The sequence below is a fragment of the Lepidothrix coronata genome, unplaced genomic scaffold (assembly GCF_001604755.1).
Source record: "Lepidothrix coronata isolate B3197 unplaced genomic scaffold, Lepidothrix_coronata-1.0 Scaffold46, whole genome shotgun sequence".
In the NCBI taxonomy this organism is placed as follows: domain Eukaryota; kingdom Metazoa; phylum Chordata; class Aves; order Passeriformes; family Pipridae; genus Lepidothrix; species Lepidothrix coronata.
In genome coordinates this window covers 4,932,324-4,949,493 of record NW_016690226.1, presented here as the reverse complement: position 1 = coordinate 4,949,493, position 17,170 = coordinate 4,932,324, and the positions used below count along the sequence as shown (strand labels likewise).

Below are 17,170 nucleotides of genomic sequence, written 5' to 3'. Positions count from 1 at the left end.
ACCCCCGCCCACCCTTCGCCCCAGCGAGGCGGGGACAGACAGACACAAGGGGGTATTTCGACTTTTATTTTGTCCCTCGTGTATTTTGGCATGTAAAGGGCACACAAGGGGAAGCGCTGCTCGTGGCCCACCTTGCTGCCTGCCCTGCGCCCCCGCCCAGCAGGGCAGGCAGGAGGAACCCCCCCCATACACAAGCCACACGTAACACACAGGCCCCCTCCTCTCCTTCTGGACAGCAAGGAGGTGGCATCGTCCCACCAAGCAGCGAAGCACTAGGGCTGTGTGTCACCGGGGTGGGGACAGTGAGGACATTTCCTAGAGAAACAGATATTCCCACCCTCCCCCCGGACCCTCTTCAGTCATGTCCACAGGGGCTCCAGCCCCCAGTCAATTAGTCAATTAACTCGTCTCCTCCTGTGTCTCCACAGAGGGGCCATGAAGGGACTACTGGGGAAAGAGGAGCAGGGGAGAGAAGGACCCTACTCCCATCCTCACTGCCCCCACCCTTTCCTCCCCCACACCTTCAGCCCACTCTCCCCCCACCACACACAGCAAGAGGATGTTCTAGCTGGGAATCCGCTGATAGAAGTAGATGTAGCCCAGGTCCTTCGGAGGCTTCTCAGAAGCACAGACTTTCTGGTCGTTGTAGATCACCCATCTGCAACAGGCACAAGAAGAGCTCAGGGATGCCATTCCATGGTTAAGACACAACTCCATTGAGGCCCCTCACCTGCTCTCATCCCTGATCCCCACAAGACCTCTGAAGAAACAGGGTGGGATTTAAAGCAGTACCTCAAAGTCCCCTTATGCTGTGGAAATCCCTCTCACCTGCCGTCTTTCTTGATGTGACAAACATAGTGTCCACACATAGTCGAAGTGCCCATGTGGCTGATGAAGGCAAACAGCTGGTATTCTTAAGAGGAGGGAAGAAAGGATCATCAGGGAAAAAGGAAAGGCATCTTACTCTGAAACACCCTGTGCAAAGCCCTCTCTAGAGAAGGTCCCTGATGGTAGCTCTGCTGGGTAATAATTTAGAACTGGATCTCCATCAAATGTGCCTGTGAGTGGTCTTAAGGCCAAACATGTAGGGAAATGATGGTAACTTCCATTTAGCCTTCTCTCTTCCAACTTTTCATTTAGCCCATGGGTGTTGGATGGGTAAGGCAGGGATTCCCTCTCCATATGGCATCCAGCAGCACTGGCACCAATTCTGCACACAGACTGGAACCAGATTTCCCTGAAGGGCAAAAAAGCCTTCTGGGATAATTGAAAAAATGCAGCACAGCCCTTCCTGTCTTTCACTACATGGCACTTCCTCTGCCTCTCTCTTACTGGCTTCCAGGTAATTCCTACTCAGCCTGAAGGGTCTGGACTACATCGCCATTCCTCCTCTTTTCCTCTTGGCTTCTATTTCATCAACCAAACCAGCTTTGTGAGTTACTGCTGCTAAAACCTGTAGTACTGCATGGATCAGGGACAACAAAGTCATGTGGAGTTTGCACCCCAAAATCCACGTTCCTACAGTGTGGAACTCACTTCCAGGCCCATCGCGCACTTTAGGACCCACAGGGACGGATTCAGAGATGGAATCAGCTGCCGAGTGCCCTTCTGAGATATCCATAGCAGCTTCTGCAAGGTCATCAATGTGACTGAAGATCCAATCCACAGCACGCTCCAGACTGTTGTTCTGGAAGGAAGAAGAGAAGACAGTGAACTTGGGAATCCCTGTTCCTGAGAATATCCTTGCACTCTGATGTCACCCATGCCTCTCACCGTCGCCCTGAGCGCTTTCATAGCGTGGTCCCGGGAGAAGCCCATGGAGACAATAGTGGCCACACTGTCTTCTGAAGGAGGGTCTGGGCAGGCAATAGTTGACCCCGGTCCACTGGATCCAGGGAGAACTAATGGGTTAGCAAAGTCTGCAGCAGGAAAAAGAACACAGCTCAGAACAGTTAGATCTCTCTGGGATGGATACAGTCCAAGTCCAAACTACTTTAGTTTTCCATTGTGGCAGCGGGACAGGAAGTACCGTGGCCCAGATGCAGTAAGCTTCACTATGGCCATGTGGCCCCATACCTGGATCATCCATATGTGACATGACCCACATCATGGCCGCCTCAACCCCACTGTTTCCTGTGTAATATACGGCTTTGCGGCAGGCATCCATGGGAAAGCCCATCTCCACTAGCTGGATAATCACCGACTCATCCAACATGGGTGCTGTGGGAACACAAGAGATTAGAGCCACCCACTCCCACCCATCCCTGCCTGCTCCATTTTGCGTAGTGTCACACAGCCTCCAAAGCCACCACTTCTGACTTTATTTCACACCAAGCTCCATCTCTCTGCTCTTCTCATCCTTTACCACCCTTGCTCTTCAGAAGTGCAGTCTCACATACAGGAATCCCAAAAGAACAAAACAACTGAACTCATGAACTTGGGAGCACTGGCTCCTCCCTAGGCTCCAAACCCAACCTCCCACTGTGGTTTGTGAAAATAAAATAACTGTACCAGTTAAATCTTGTATAAACCCCAGCTCTGCCTCCTCTAAATGCACCAGACATGCCACCCCACCATCCTGCACAGAACAGGAATCAACAAACTCCTTTGCATAACACCCTTGCATAACAGGCATGCAAGGGAGGCAGCTGGCAGTCACTGACAGAGGGACAGGGAAAGTCCAAGCAAGTGGGAAACTGCTAGCATGGGAGACAAGGCAAGGAGAGCAGGGAAATGAGTCAGGCATCAGGAAGAGAGGAGGAGAATCACTAACATGTCGGAGAGGAGAAGTGAGGGGAGCAGAAGGAGTCGTCGTCCTCGTTGCCATAGAACCCCAGGCTACCTTTGGGCTCATCTGGTGTCACCAGTGGGGGTGCGATGTCTGGCATTTCCTCTTCTCCATCCTGCAGCCCTGTTCCCTGCAGTGCAGAGATATCCAGCTCCTCTGGCATTTCAATGGAAACATCTGCAAAATAAAGTCTTGCTCAGCCTCCCCACAGGGGCAGAAACAAAGGATTCGGCTGAGAGATCTTGAAGGGTAAGTCCCTGGGGATGCCTGCAGCAACTTTTGGGGTACTTCCTTTCCTCTTTGCAATGATGACCACAATATCCATATGTGACTCCCAGTACCTATATGTTCTGTACTTCTCATTCTTCTTACCAAGCTTTTTGGGCACCCAGTCCAGACCGAAAGTGAACTTCTTGATCTGGATGACCAGATAATCTGGGAAAGAGGCGAACCGTGTTGTTCTGAAAGAGACACATAATATTTTTAAATACTTTGTCAGCAACAATTGAGGGCACCTAGTTGATTTAAGAAATCAGTAAGTAGGGCAGAGGCATATTCTAAGCCAGGAGGATACACCTATTTGTACAGCACTCCTGTGCTGAGCTTAGAGGTCCTCAAACAGAACCATTTCTAAAGAAGCCCTGACAAGATGGGACAGAGTGCAACGTTCACAAAATCTTGGGGGTTGAGGAAAAAGAGTACATGCTCTCTTACCCTCCAATCCTGTATTTTACAAGCCTCCTCACATTTTGGTGTTTAATTAAAAGTCTAACCCTTAAAAAATGTAGAGGAAATAATATCTTTTATTAGACCAACAGATACAGCTGCAAGAACTGACAAGCTTTCAAGCACAAGAGCACTTTTTTGGATATGAAGCAGAAGTGAATTTTAAGTTAACTGAATTTGATTGAACATTATTTTGGAATCTATGAAACAGAGGGGAATGTTTGTGAAGGGAGAAGTGCCTGTAAGACAAGATACTTATTACCAGGGAATAATTGCAACATTCTGTAGAACTAACTTAATCAATGGTAAAGTGTTTGAACACAACTCACTAAAAAGCAAAACAAAATGTTATTTTTCAATGTGATGTTTGTAGTAGCTATTTCTTACTAACAGAATATTTGTTAGAAAAATACTTCCAGCTTCTTCATTGCAGAAGAACACACAGTAGCATCACAGCAGAAAGCCGCTTACATTTGTAATTTTCTCACTCTACCTTTTCACTCTTGCATGTGCTCCAGGCAGTGAGAAAAATTAAAGCCGTTCTTTAAACTTTGCTACTAGCACTTAAGTTACCATTCTTAAAAAGAACTCTTGCATCTGTTACACTCAGTGTTTTTTTCTAATCTTAATAGCTAAAAACTTAAAGAAATCTGAGAGACCATGCAAGACCACTGTCGCCATACTGTCAGTACTGATTCTAAAGCTAAATTTTACATTTACAAAAGCTACTAGTTTTCTGGAATATCACTGTATTTTCATAGCCTCTCAGCAACTGAAATCTGACTTCATCAACACTGCTGTTCTGCCCACTCGGGGCAATCACTCCAGGACTGACAGACTGATTCCCACTCTGCTTCAATCTTCTATGGGTCCAGGGTGTGGCTGACTACAAAGCTTCGGTAATGCTTCTTCCCCAAGCCACTACAGGTAGTCCCCAAGGATGCAGCTACGGCCACTTTGTCACAGCCTAGCTGACACACACTCACTTGAGAGCCACAGACTTGGCCTGCAAGGCTGTGCTCCAGAAATCATCCACCTGCTCTGGAGCTCCATAGGCCTCTAGGCAGGAGCTGAAAGGCACCTTGGCTCGCACCAGCTCAGGCAGTGGCTGCTTCTCCTCCTCTGCCTGCCTCTTCTTCTCCTCATATTCCAGTAGTTCATCTAGAGAATAAAGCAGAGTCATCAAGGACCACCTCTAGGTACCTACAAAACGACTGGTGTAAGCTATACCCAGGGGCGGAACAGGCCTATAGATACACGCCATCAAGAATGGAGCATAACTTCCAGAGCACTGTTCTGCTACTGCAGTCAGTCCTGGTTTGCTGAATCACAGGCCAGCTTGTGGTGTCCGAGGGAAAGGCTCCACAGGGACATCACTGTGTCACACCACCTCTGAAGAAATCAGCCTGATCCCACAAAAGCAGGAGAAGGATCTGGCCTCAGAAGTGGCAAAGAAGTCCCCTTCTCATTTAAGGAGTTCTGTAAGAATAGTACAATACACAAACATAGAGTTTGCTACTGTTCAGGTCTTGGCACATTACTGACCTTTGTTGAGTGCAGCATCCATTGGCACAGGCAGCTGCATAATATAGTCCACACGCTGGGTATATTTCACCTTTTCTGTGGCCAGGCACTTCAGCTTCTCCTCCACCAGAAAACGGAAGACCTCGTTAGGGTTCTCCGAGCTGCGGCAGTTCCTCTGAAGAAGGAGAGATTAGAAGGACAAATGTAACATCAGAATGGCAGAAATAACTATCTGCAGTAGCACTGATCCCACACAGGACATGGCTGAAGAGTATTCACTTCTGTACCCAGTCCTCTTGAAAAGACAGCAAAGAGGAAACTAGAGCCAACTTCACTACCCCAGGAACCCATGGCACTCCTGCCCCTAAAGAAGAAAATTTGCATCTCCAGCTGTGCCACTCCCAGCAGAGATTTCTCCAAGGAATCAGCCCTAAAAACATGGCCAAGCATCTCTCCTTCTCTGCCTCGGCAGGTGCTGGTTGGCCAATTTCCCTGTGTTCTCTTCCTCTCTCTGCCCTGATTGCCAGCTTCTCACCTCCACTCCTTACCCTTGCTGTGGGGAGAAAACCAAGCTGGCTTTTCCATGATTTGACAGACAGTCTCAACCATTACCTCCACCATATTGATGAAGTGCAGAAAGAATTCCTGGGCATCCTGCTGTCGGTTAGTGGAAAATTCCGGGTGCCCCTTTCCGATGAGGGACTTAAACATGCGTGGAGCAATGCCATTTTGCATACCCTGCAAACAACAAAGTGGAACAGGAAAGTGGTCATAATTTGCCAAGCATGTGTCCTGGCAAGTAGCACGCTACTCTTAGCCATGCTTTTTCTTCAGGTGACACGGTCTTGGAATAAGCCTTAGGAAATGTCTGCAGAAAGGGTTCTCTCTCCTTTCCTACATAGTACACACAGTACCTCATGCAACACACACATCAAGAGGATGCCATATCTAAGGATCACCTTCTGATCAGGCTGCTGTTCCCCATCTGCAGAGGCTGGCCTTGAATACTCCCCAGAAAGCAGTCCATGGCCCAGTTTGGCTCTGGAATGATGAAGTCACTGTTAGCATCAAAACAGTTTCTTCAATCCCACATACTCCGGGAGCCACAGCAACCCATCCAGCTTTAACACTGTCAGTCTCACAGGTAACAGCTTTCACTGCTGCACCAGACAAGATCATCTTATTGTGGTCTGCCCTCTGGCCCCAGGAGATATCACTGACTTCAAAGTTACCAGGACTTTTGGGCATCAACCTCAACCACTGCTTGCACACTGAGTAGCACATAAAGGAAAAGCGGCTGCTGAGCCACATGGCAATTGTGTAACAGCCAAACTGAGCTGCAGCCCAACATGGGTAAGGTAGCAGTCTGTCTGACTGTGCAGGAGACAACAGGGCACAGGGACACTGTCTGAACCAGAAATAGCATTGCTGTGAGCAGACTGATCACTTTTTCCCAGAGGAAAAATCAGGGATGACTGTATGAGGCACTTAATGGACAATAGAAGTGTTCAGGAACTTCCTCCTATGCTGACTCTCCTACTGTTTCACTTCACTCAAGTCATTCCCCATCAATACTGCCATTTGTCTGGAACCAAACCTTACCAATTCTTCCCTCTGCTTTCTGGCTGTCTCATCTTAATCCCCTCTCATTGAACAACTCACTCCAGGCTGTCCAAATTTAGAAACCACCCCTACCACTGAGCTCCCTTCCACAAATGCCACCTTCCCTTTCTTCATCCCAAACCTCCACATGCTGATTTGCCGTTTTAGAGCAGCTGTAGCATAGATTTCATGTATTTAAAATGTAAAACCCTCCTAAATCTTGTGTTCCTCCATCTGCATATTCTCCTGCTATTGCTCACACAACACCTCTCGAGGGAAGCCTCTTTAAGCATATATAAATTACCCATTGAGAATAAAATTGACTAAATCTACATATTCCTTTGCTCTTTACAATCTCCCTCCATTGCAGACAGCAAGCACTTTTGCTGTTATGCAGACAGAAGCTGCCTACCAGAAATCCCCCTGGGGTGACAGACAATACTGTCTTCCCACATAACTCATTTAAGAGCCTCCCATGAACACTGAGGTGCTCTCTGTCCTCTGCACCTAGGGCATTCAGCTGAATTTCTTAGCTTACATCCTTATTGATCACTGAGGATCAGTGTCTTCGGTGGTGGGCATGGAAACAGAGAGTGAAGGAGAAACCTGAACAAACCAGCAAAGAAGGGATGCACCCAGGCAGCTTTGGCCTTCCTTCTCTCACCAAAACTCTACGTACACTTGTGTGCTGAAGTCCTGTGTGGGGTCTGAAGGTGCGCTTTGGAATATCTTCTCCAGCTTGTCCACATACCTGCAGAGCAAAATGAGACAATCTAAGGGATATATAGGTTCATCTAGTATAGAGGCAGTTCTGAGCATGATTACTGTAACAGAAGCTCCCAGCTCTAGGAGACCTTCCTACTGATCCCAGACTAATGGAAAAGGGTGACTAAACTCACTTACTTTCTCTGGAAGTCTGGGATACTGAACAGCACCTGCATCACAGAATTGAGGTAGCAACTGTTGCCCAGGTTACGGATACCAGTGTACCCAGGCCCATAGAGAGGCTTGAGTTGCACGCCAGACTCCTGGATGAGCTCCCACTCCCCAATGCGCTGATTCATGTCTATTTCCAGTTCTGTCATTGTTTTGTCTGTCTGCAGAGGGAAAGAACAGGAAAAATCCTCAAGACAGACTCAAGGGCACATTAGAGGTGTGAAAAGTTGTAGAGATACACATAGTCAAATCCATTGCGGTTTATGCTATTCAGGGAGGAGGAAGAAACAAGAATTGTTTCTATATATCTGAATACCTGTAACAGAAAGACGAAGGATAACAAACACGGGAGAAATCTGAACCATTCCTTGAAAAGAGGCATAGAAATCACACACTAACACTGAATCTAGGGAACAAAACTCAGCACCTGGGAGTCTCTCTGCCCACAGTACTGACACATAACCCCAAGGAAATAAACTTGAGGGACATGAAAGAAAGGCAAAAAAGGCAGTGAAAGAAGAGAGGTAGATGAGATAACTCTCTGTGTGACAAAAAACCCCAGGGTTTCTTGACCAGGAATGGTTCTGCATAGTCACAGAAAGCTGGAATCCAACCAAAATACCTAGAGTTGCTACTCTCTCCCTCTCAGCCTATGAAGGATCACCCTTCCCCCTCACCTTCTGCATCTTGAGCATGTCAATCCCAAAGTGTGCCAGGTGTTCTGCCAGGTTGGGATCCAACACCATGTCATCCTCGTCATAGGAGTAGACATCTATGCAGGAACACAGAGGAGAAACAGAGACTTATAATGGCCTATGATCTCAAATTCATAGCTGGATGAAGAGAACAGAGTGCTCAGAACTGTGAGTTTTGACAAACTGGGCAGTTGGGGTTTCTTTTCCTCCTCAGCAGAATAGCATCACAGAACACTGAGATTCCTCTGAACGACGTGACAAGACAAACAACTTGACAAGACAAACAACTTTGCCACTGATCGAGGTACAGAGGTACACATACGCTCGGAGTGAGGAAATTGGGTTACTGTGCCATATACTCTCTGCTTAAGATTCTTTGATAAACACCCCACCACAGAAAATAAGATGGCAATCTGGATAACTATTCTAAAGTCCTCCAGTTACAAGGGAGTGGAAGAGGAAGGCAAGGTTTTATCAGCTGTTTCTTCACCTCATACAAGAAGTACATCAGAGTGGGGAAGTTCACAATGGGATGACACTGCACATTCCAGGTCATACGATGGGCAGCATTAGTCCCATACCTGGAAATCCTCCCTGACTTGCCTTGTCAGAGACCCAAGTCAGCCCAAGTGTGCCTGGGATTTCCCCACAGAGGATCCCCTTCTCACCAGCCCCATCAGGAGTAATTGTTCCCAGTTTCACAGCCAGTGGGTAGCCAGTTTCTCGGTAATGCTCGACCGCGTGATTGTTGCCACCACTGCCATCAAAGTAGCGCCGACCACAGAGGATGGCTCCGTCCGTCATGTTCAGCCACAGGTTCTCCTTCATGTCACACTTGCTGCACTTCCAGCCACTATGGACAAGGAACAGAGAAAAAGAGATCAGAGCGAAAACCTTTGGATCCTACCTCCCAAGCCCTCTCCATTACTACCCACTGCTGACCGCATTACCTGTACTATAGGCAATCTCAATCCTCTTTCATTTCAGAACACTGAGCATCCTGAAATGCCTTAGTTTGCCATCTCCCCCGAATTTACTATAACAAGGCACACTCAGAGACTCACAAAAGCAGTGTCATCTGCTGCTGCAGTACAGGACAGGAGAAGAAAGTGACGGGGACAGGTCTGGGACACACCTAGTTTCAGTACTAAGCTCACCATGGTGGGATGCGGACGTCGTTCTGAAGTTGGTGCAGAGAAAAAGCGTGTTTGGAAACACGTCGAACCTCCCCATCCCAAGCTTGCACCTCCTGCTTCCGTGAGGCTGAATCTGCTGTCAGGATGGCCTCAATTGCACTGGCAATCTGGAATTAGGACAGCAGGAAAAAACATGAAGGGCACATGGAAAGAAGCTTCCAGTAGCACAACACTGTACATTTAGGCAAGTCAGTTGTGTTATGGAGCCTCAGTCACATACAAGCCAGGACTTCATAACATAAAGAACTGTGTAAATGCAGAACAGTCCTGCTTACTGCCAGCTGGGACTTCACAGCAGCTCTGCAGGATCCCTTTCACAGGGTAGTGTTTCCTTCTCTGTAAAGGTACATTTCCTCATCAATAGAAAACACAGGCCTACACCCAAACATACCCTATCTCTGACCATGTCTGGTAGGCCCTCCAGCCCATCACGAGGAATATCCAAATGGTCTGGGAAAATTACTATTTTTACATCTTCGTCATATTCAAACTTTTCTTCTGTGATGTCAAATCCACCTTCTACACCTACAGGAAGAAAGAAACATTGTGGTAACAGGTAAAACCAAAGAGCTTGCCAAGCTTCTTTGCCCAGAGTTTACATGAAATAAAGCACTCTGACTGAGATAAAGCTCTAAATCAGTGATCTACAACCTTTCTTCCACTTCTGGATCCCAAAATTTCTGCTGGCGGTGTGGACTTCACAGAAGCAAATAGAAGCCCAATGACAACAGGTTTGCCTTTTCCCAGCTCTTTTTACCGATGCTTAAAAAGAGTCTCTAGACCCTGGCTACAACCAGAAAAAAACCACTTGTTCTAGAACAGAGCCAAGATAAAGCACTGGTGTTCATCCTTCACCAGAAGACTCAAGATGGTGAATGGAGATGTGCATGAAGAGATCATCTTGCAGCCCTGTGCACAGGTCAGCTCTGCCAGCATCTTTAAGGAGCCTGCCTCTGTTTCTTGCCTTTTCCAGAAAGGATAGTTCAGAGTCCTGAACTCAAGCAAGAAGAACCAGGAACTCCCCTGGAACATCCAGAATCGCAGAAAAAGTCTTAGGAAAGGTATAGTGCTAGTAGTTTCTCATGTACACTTAGCCTTGCTTTCCAGAGGTTGAAACAGAAATGGGAGATCCATAAATAAAAGGTTATTTGCCAGCTGCCAATAGTCATGATGGATGTTCACCTAAAACATCTGTAGTTTCTGCAGATTCCCTCAACTACAGCAGGGAACAGGTTCTGAATTATGTAGGAACTCAGGGAAAAAGCTTGGCCGTTCCTGTTCTCCAGGTGTTCACATGCTACATCCCAGAAGGAAACAGGCAAGACAGACAGGGTTTATCAGCAGCCTAAACCCCCTGATTTTTTAAACTGAATTTCCTTTATTCCTTGAAAAATTGCACGTTGTGGCTCCAATAACCTCTGCAACAGATCTACGAACATCTGTGACTGCAACAAATCTCTGCAGGGAATACAAGCTTTTGCTGTGCAGTGTCTCTGCCTCAAGAATCCTCTGTGTGACATAGTTCTGATAACCACTACTGCATTTCCTTAGAACATTATTGACAAAAACACACGGTCCCATGAGATCTTCTGCAACTCCCTCCTTAGATACCTACAATTTTTACACTGTGCACAAACTGCTACCTATGAATACGGTGATTTTAGAAATACCTGAAAACAGTCCCCAGCATCATGCAACAACATACCCAGATAATCCTCTTCTGTGCCTCTTCAGCACAGCCCAGAGAGATTTCCTGTCACCACTTCACAGAGTAAAGCAATACACAATCCCTCAGGGCATTACACGATTCCCAAAATCTAAACAAACTAAACCAGACTGGTGAGGTTCCCTCAGTGGTTATATGAACCTTCTGAGGCTCTATTTGAGTAAGAGTGTCTTCAGCCAGCAGACTGACTCCTAGTCCTTTCCCCCCCACTTATAGCCAACACCTTGCCACGAGGCACACTGCTTCCCTTTCCATGGTATCTACGCACCACAGACTACAAAAGTCATTCAACCAACATTCAGGCATAGGAGGCAAGCACTGTAGATTTCTTTTTTTTTTTCCATGGAGAGGGGAGAATGAGGTACAGAGAGATCAAGGGCTACATTTTGCAGCTAATGACATTTTGCTCTGAAATCTTTCTAGTACTTTAAAAAAATCTCCTGTGTCAGGATTAGCTAAACCACCATAGTTTGGCTAAAATAAAGATAAAAAAAATCTCTCCTGAACTTAAGACCACTGTGTCACAGGGCTAATAGTTTCTTTTATTCTCTCCTGATCCATTCACACCACTAAACTGTTATCACAGGCAGATATTTGCCAACCCACTGATAACACTTCTCTCAAGACCTTTGTAGAATTCAGGATGCAGAAGTAACTCATAATGCAAACTGGGCCTCATCTCTCCAAAAGCAGCATAATTGTATCAATAAAAGCACTGGCTACCTGAAGAAACAGATTCTAGTCTCAATTTTGCTAGAAGTGATCTTTTGGACTCCATTCAGCTCACCATCCAAACAGAGAGCAGCTGACAGCCTTAATAGCAGTGTTTGTGCTCCGGCAGCAGTGGAAAAAGTGAGCCAAAAGCAAGATGTTCCCAGTCCAGGTTCTGGATTTCCCTCTAGTGGTCAGCTTCCAGCAAGCCAAGAACCTGTTACTGCTACAAATGTTCCTGTCCTCTGCTTTATGTGTCCCCATAATGGTTCAGAAATTACGAGCTGAGACTGCACCAAATAAGCAGCATCTCCACTGATTGCCATGACAGCCTTTTCAGTTGGTGCAAGAGAATAATGGAACACCAGCCCTGTTCTTCAAAAAAAAAGGGCTTGTTTTTAATATTTTAATGTTCACACGTATTTTCTCCAGCATCAGCCTTGTATTTCAAAGACCTATTGAGCCAAAAACGTTAATAGGGCATTTACCATTAACTTCTTCCCCATCTATATCAATAACACTAGTTCGATATCCGAGAAGTTTACAGAATAGTTTATCTGTCAGAAGCTTCAAACTTACTTTTCTCAGACATATATTTTCTCAAACTTCCTTCAGCCCCACACTGGGCACATCCTGTTTAAGCAACAATCCCATTCTGGTTATAACCATAACAAGCTGAGCCAGGCATGCAGAGAGGATACAAAATGTATTTATCCACAAAAAACATGATGCAACTTTGGACACAAAACACAACTACCACCTCAATGACTGTTCTGCAGAAACTGTTCACCTGAGACACATTAGAAAACGTGAAGTCTTACTTTGGCCAGTCATACTAGCCCAGAAGAGTAAAGGCAAAAGAGACGAGCCAGGCAGCTCCAGAGAGCTGGCTCAAAACAACAAGGACCACAGAGTGCACAAGTACTTCCTTACCAATAGCCAAGCGAGTTGGTTTCTTCCTTGGGGGGTCCCCAGCACTGGAATTGGTGTCTTCTTCCTTCTATGGCATTGACAAGAAATACGGAAATAGAATTAGGGGGACAGGCAAGCGGTGGCAGGCCTTAAGGATTGAAATTAAGCTACCCTGAGAATAGAAGGAAGCTGGGCCGAAATAGCATGGGCAATCCATACAACAATGCAACATAAGCAGAGCTGAAGGACTGGTGTCCCTCAATTCACCAGGAAAAACATCAGTTGTGTCTGAGGAGAATAAACTGTATCTGGCTGAATAAAGAGACACAGCCCAGCTCTCAATTTCAGAACAAGTTTGAGCATATATATTTTTATTTTTTACCGGTTTACGTGTTCTTTTGAGATGCAGATAGACTCGCTGGCCTGTTTTCTGATAGTGCCTTTCCACATACTGCTTCCCAAAGCCCAGGAACGTGTTCATGCAGATATACAAGCCGCCATCTGACTCCTGGAAGGAAGGAGGAATAAAACTGAAGGGAGGTGGGAAAGAATGCCATTCCAGCTGCTAGGATAGGCACGGAAAACTAGTCATTATTCAGTAAATCATGGCAACAGCTCATTCCTACATACCAGTCACTTAGCAGCGAGTCAGAAATAAGATGGCAAGCCCCTGCCTGGCTGTCCCACAACAGGCACTCCTGTCATGATGACATATTAAAAAAACTATTTGCCTGTTCACTTACGGCAGGGTGCTACTGAACCAGGAAAGTCTGAGCTTCCCCAGGAGTCTATCTTGCAAAAGGCCCTTAGCACTCACAGTTCACAAGTTCAGAGCACAGTACAATCATTACCAGCAAAACTGTGGCACCCTGTCCAAGAGCATGATTCCCAGTGCCACAGGGAATGCTGCCAAGCTACAGTGTGAATAAGGTTAACAGACCACTGTTTACTTTTGCTATTGGGTTCAAAAGCTTGTGAGCAGCTCCAAAACAGACACAGAATGAGCCCCACTATCCCCCCAGCAGCTGGAAAACACCATGCTCGTTCAGCAGAAGTATCCTTTCAAAATTGAAAGGGTGAGAGACCCAAATGCAGAGGCTGGAAAGAGCAAAACCACTAAGGTCTCAGCAGCAGCTGAGACAGTCAGAGTGGGCAGCGCAAGGCTAGGCATCACTGTGGGGCTCGGGGAGGGGAGGACGGCCAGGATGCCATGTGCCGCTTCCTCGAAGGACCCGTATCTTCCAATTACAGCCCATTTCTGGTGGACTGGGGCTCAGCCCGGACGAGCACCGGCGGAGAAGCCCAAGGGGGGACCTCGCTCTCCTGCCGCCTGCGCCTCCCCTGGTCCGCCTAGGCCAGGCGTGGGTAGCGCAGGAGACGCAGGGATGCCGGCGGGGTGGAGATGGCTGGAGAAGGGACCACTGCCATCTTAATGACACAGCACGGCCTTGGCCCCCGCCTGCCGGGCCACACCGCGCGACGAGGCTGGAGGAGGTTCAGACCCCGGCAGGGCGGGACCCCCGGCCCGAATCCCGCCGCCAATGGCGGGCCCGGGGCGCGCCCCGACCCCCCGCCCATCGCCGGACCGCAAGTCCCAGGGAGGCCTCGCAGCGGCGGGTCCGGGCCGGGGGCAACCGCTCTCTAGGGCCGGCCGGGCCGGGCCGCGGCTGGTCGGGGAGAGCGCCCTGCCCACGCCCGCCCTGGTCCCAGAACTACAGCCCCCAGCGCGCCGCGGGCGGGCTGGACGCGCCGCACGGCACGCCGGGCGCTGTAGTTCGCGAGGGCCCCGCAGGCCGCCCCGGCTCGGCCGCCGCAGCCTCCGGGGAACCACAAGTCCCATGAGGTCCCGCGCGGGCGGCGCCCGGGAGGGCGGCAGGGTGTGAGCCGGCCGCGGCGGGAGTAGCCCGGGCGAGCGGGCGGGTGGGCGGGCCGGCGGCGGGGCGCGCTTACCGGCGTGTCGAAGGAGAAGGCGCACTCGTCCTTGTGGACGCGGTCGCCAGCCTTGGGCACCCGGATGGACGGCAACACCGACAGCAGCGCCTCGCTCAGCTCCGCCATGACAGCGGCTCACTGCGGCACCGCCCTCAGCCCCTCCCCGCCCAATCGCAGCCCGGCGCGATCAGGTGGGTTCTGGCCAGTCAGCAGTGAGGCTGAGGGCCGGGCTGGTGGTGCCCACCGGCCGGCTCGGCCAATCGCAGCCACCCTGCCTCCGTCACAGGGGGTGGTGCTGGGCTTCTTGACCAATAACAACGCAAAACGGAGCGTGGGGGGCGGGTCAGTGTCCGAAGATTGACAGCGGCACGAGGCGGGACGTGACGGGCGGGGACAGCGGGGCCGGCGGGCGGACGGGGGCGGGGACGATGGGCGGGGCGTTCCGGGCCACGCCCCCATGCGACGGCCAATGGGCAGCGGCACCGGCCGGCGCGCGGGAGATTTGAACGGCGCGGCTCAGCAGCAGCGCAGCCGTCACTGCCATGGGGGTCTCGGGCAGCGCCCCTGCCACCCCCGCCGCGCCCTGCAACAAGCACCTAGCGCACGTCAGCGACCCCCGCTCCCCCACCGCCGGCATTCTGCGCACCCCCATCGAGGTAGGCGCCCTCCCGGCCGCCGCCGCCCCGCCCCGGACGGCTGCGGCCTGCCGCCCCCACGGCTGCCCTCTCCGCAGGTGGTGAGCTCCCCGGCGGGCAGCCCGCAGCCCAGCCCCGTCGAGCCGCCGGCGGGCACCACCCAAGAGCGGGACCCGCGCTCGCCCACGCCCGGCATCTCCCGCACGCCCATGAGAGCCGTGTCGAGTGGTAAGTGAGGCGGGTGCGGGGGTGCGCGGGGTAGGGGATGCCCAGCCTGGCGGCTCACCCCACCCTCCTCCGCCCCCGGCAGACAGCGTGGACCGCCTAGTGAAGCAGCTCAGCGAGGCCTTCGGGGCAGAGGCCGCGGCCCTGGAGCCGGCGCCGCCGGGAGTGACAGATCCCGCCGAGGAGCCGGCCCGGCGGAGCGCCCCGCCCGCGGTGGGGGAGCCGGAGGGGCCGCTCTCCCCCAGCACGGGCCCTTCTCGGCCCACCCGCCCCGCCGGGCACGGCTTGACCTCCGGTAAGTACTCGGTGTGGCGGTGACAGGGCTCCGTGTCCCCGAGAGCCGCCCGGGTCGTGGTGTGAGCAAGTCGGGGCTCTCGGCAGCCTCGGAATCGGTTGCCTTCTCCAGGCTTTGCCCCCTGACAGAAGCCTTGTCCTCATCCCCCGGTTCGGCTGTGTCCCACCACCCCGGGCAGCCTGATCTGGAGGCTCTGCAGCTGGGAGGCCCCTTTGGGAGGTGTTGGGTTATCAAACCTGTTTCTTTGAAGAGTTGAGAAATTGTGTTTTCAACCTGTAGTCAAAACCAAGAGGTATATGTAAACTGCTCCCCTCTCTGAGATAGGTTTGTGATTACGAAGACCTGTTCAAAGAAACCTTTCAGCTTTTCCTCGGGAAGAGTTAGGGAGCAAGGGTGGGAAGCACGTCACAGTGCTATGGATGAGTCTGTGATGTGGACTCTGCTACAGAAAGCTCTATGCTGAGCATCTCTCCTAGGAGGAGAGGCTGAGAGCTGGGACTGTTTTACCTGGGGTAGAAAAGGCTCAGGGGGTATCTTATAATACACATATAAATAACGGAAGGGAGACCCAGGCTCCTTTCAGTGGTGGGACTAGAGGCGACAGAGACAAAATGGAACACAGGAAGCTTCTGACCATCAGGACACACTTTTTTTCACTGAGAGGGTGACTGAGCACTGGAGCAGGTTGCTCAGAGAGGCTGCAGAATCTCCATTTGACATATTCAAAAATGACCTGGACATGGTGCTGGGCAACTGGTTCTAGGTGGCCCTGCTGGAGCAGGTCCTCTGAGTTCCCTTCCAACATCAACCTTTCTGTGATCCCTTTGCCTAGAAGTCCTCAGCTAAGTCTTTGCTGTATAGGCAAGCAAGCTAGATCATAAAGGCCAGGAGGCATTTAAAATCTAGGACCTTCTAGCCTTGTGATGCACTGATGTGTTTCCTTCTGTCAACTAGTGAGCAAGCCTGTAAGACACAAGCCCAACAACAAAATCATGGCAACATCTGGAGGAACTGGCCGCTCTCCCCTCAGCATTCTACGAGATGATAATTCTCCCAGTACTCCTGCTCCTCGCCAGGTAAAGAAGTCCATCACTTTTTTACATTGTTACAAGAGAGCCAAAGCTGAATGGCCTGAAAATAGGCTACATGTTTCACTGAGAATTACCTAACCATCAATTAATTTGTGTTTTACACTTTGTTTGGGTTTTTTATTTCTCTAGGGCAAGAAGCATGTGTTGGGAGAGAACCTTGGGGAAAAGAAGGAAGT

At 50.0% G+C, this 17,170-nt stretch overlaps 2 protein-coding genes across 3 annotated transcripts in view; one reads left to right on the top strand and one right to left on the bottom strand.

Annotated features, from left to right (window-relative positions):
- Positions 1–53: 53 nt before the first annotated feature.
- USP5 (ubiquitin specific peptidase 5) lies at positions 54–14,974 on the bottom strand. 2 transcript variants are annotated; one of them, XM_017814837.1, is made up of 20 exons: positions 14,767–14,974; positions 13,199–13,324; positions 12,838–12,904; positions 9,859–9,992; positions 9,429–9,574; positions 8,940–9,124; positions 8,254–8,348; positions 7,544–7,737; positions 7,320–7,391; positions 5,998–6,079; positions 5,651–5,776; positions 5,060–5,213; positions 4,501–4,675; positions 3,161–3,249; positions 2,774–2,965; positions 2,077–2,220; positions 1,774–1,919; positions 1,537–1,687; positions 829–913; positions 54–658 (listed from the first exon to the last, which is right to left on the bottom strand). In XM_017814837.1, exons 1-20 carry the CDS (start codon positions 14,872–14,874, stop codon positions 565–567), a joined length of 2,565 nt encoding a protein of 854 aa, XP_017670326.1. In that variant the 5' UTR covers positions 14,875–14,974; the 3' UTR covers positions 54–564. The 2 variants fall into 2 exon arrangements, with proteins under 2 accessions (XP_017670326.1, XP_017670327.1); XM_017814838.1 differs by having other exon boundaries at positions 412–658; positions 2,843–2,965; positions 14,767–14,973.
- A 223-nt stretch (positions 14,975–15,197) lies between these two features.
- CDCA3 (cell division cycle associated 3) overlaps positions 15,198–17,170 on the top strand; it is a 6,152-nt gene continuing 4,179 nt past the window's right edge. The window contains exons 1-5 of the mRNA XM_017814604.1: positions 15,198–15,404; positions 15,482–15,611; positions 15,694–15,903; positions 16,858–16,979; positions 17,124–17,168. Coding sequence (XP_017670093.1) covers positions 15,291–15,404; positions 15,482–15,611; positions 15,694–15,903; positions 16,858–16,979; positions 17,124–17,168 — 621 coding nt within the window. The 5' untranslated portion in view covers positions 15,198–15,290. The remainder of the gene's footprint in view (positions 15,405–15,481; positions 15,612–15,693; positions 15,904–16,857; positions 16,980–17,123; positions 17,169–17,170) is intronic.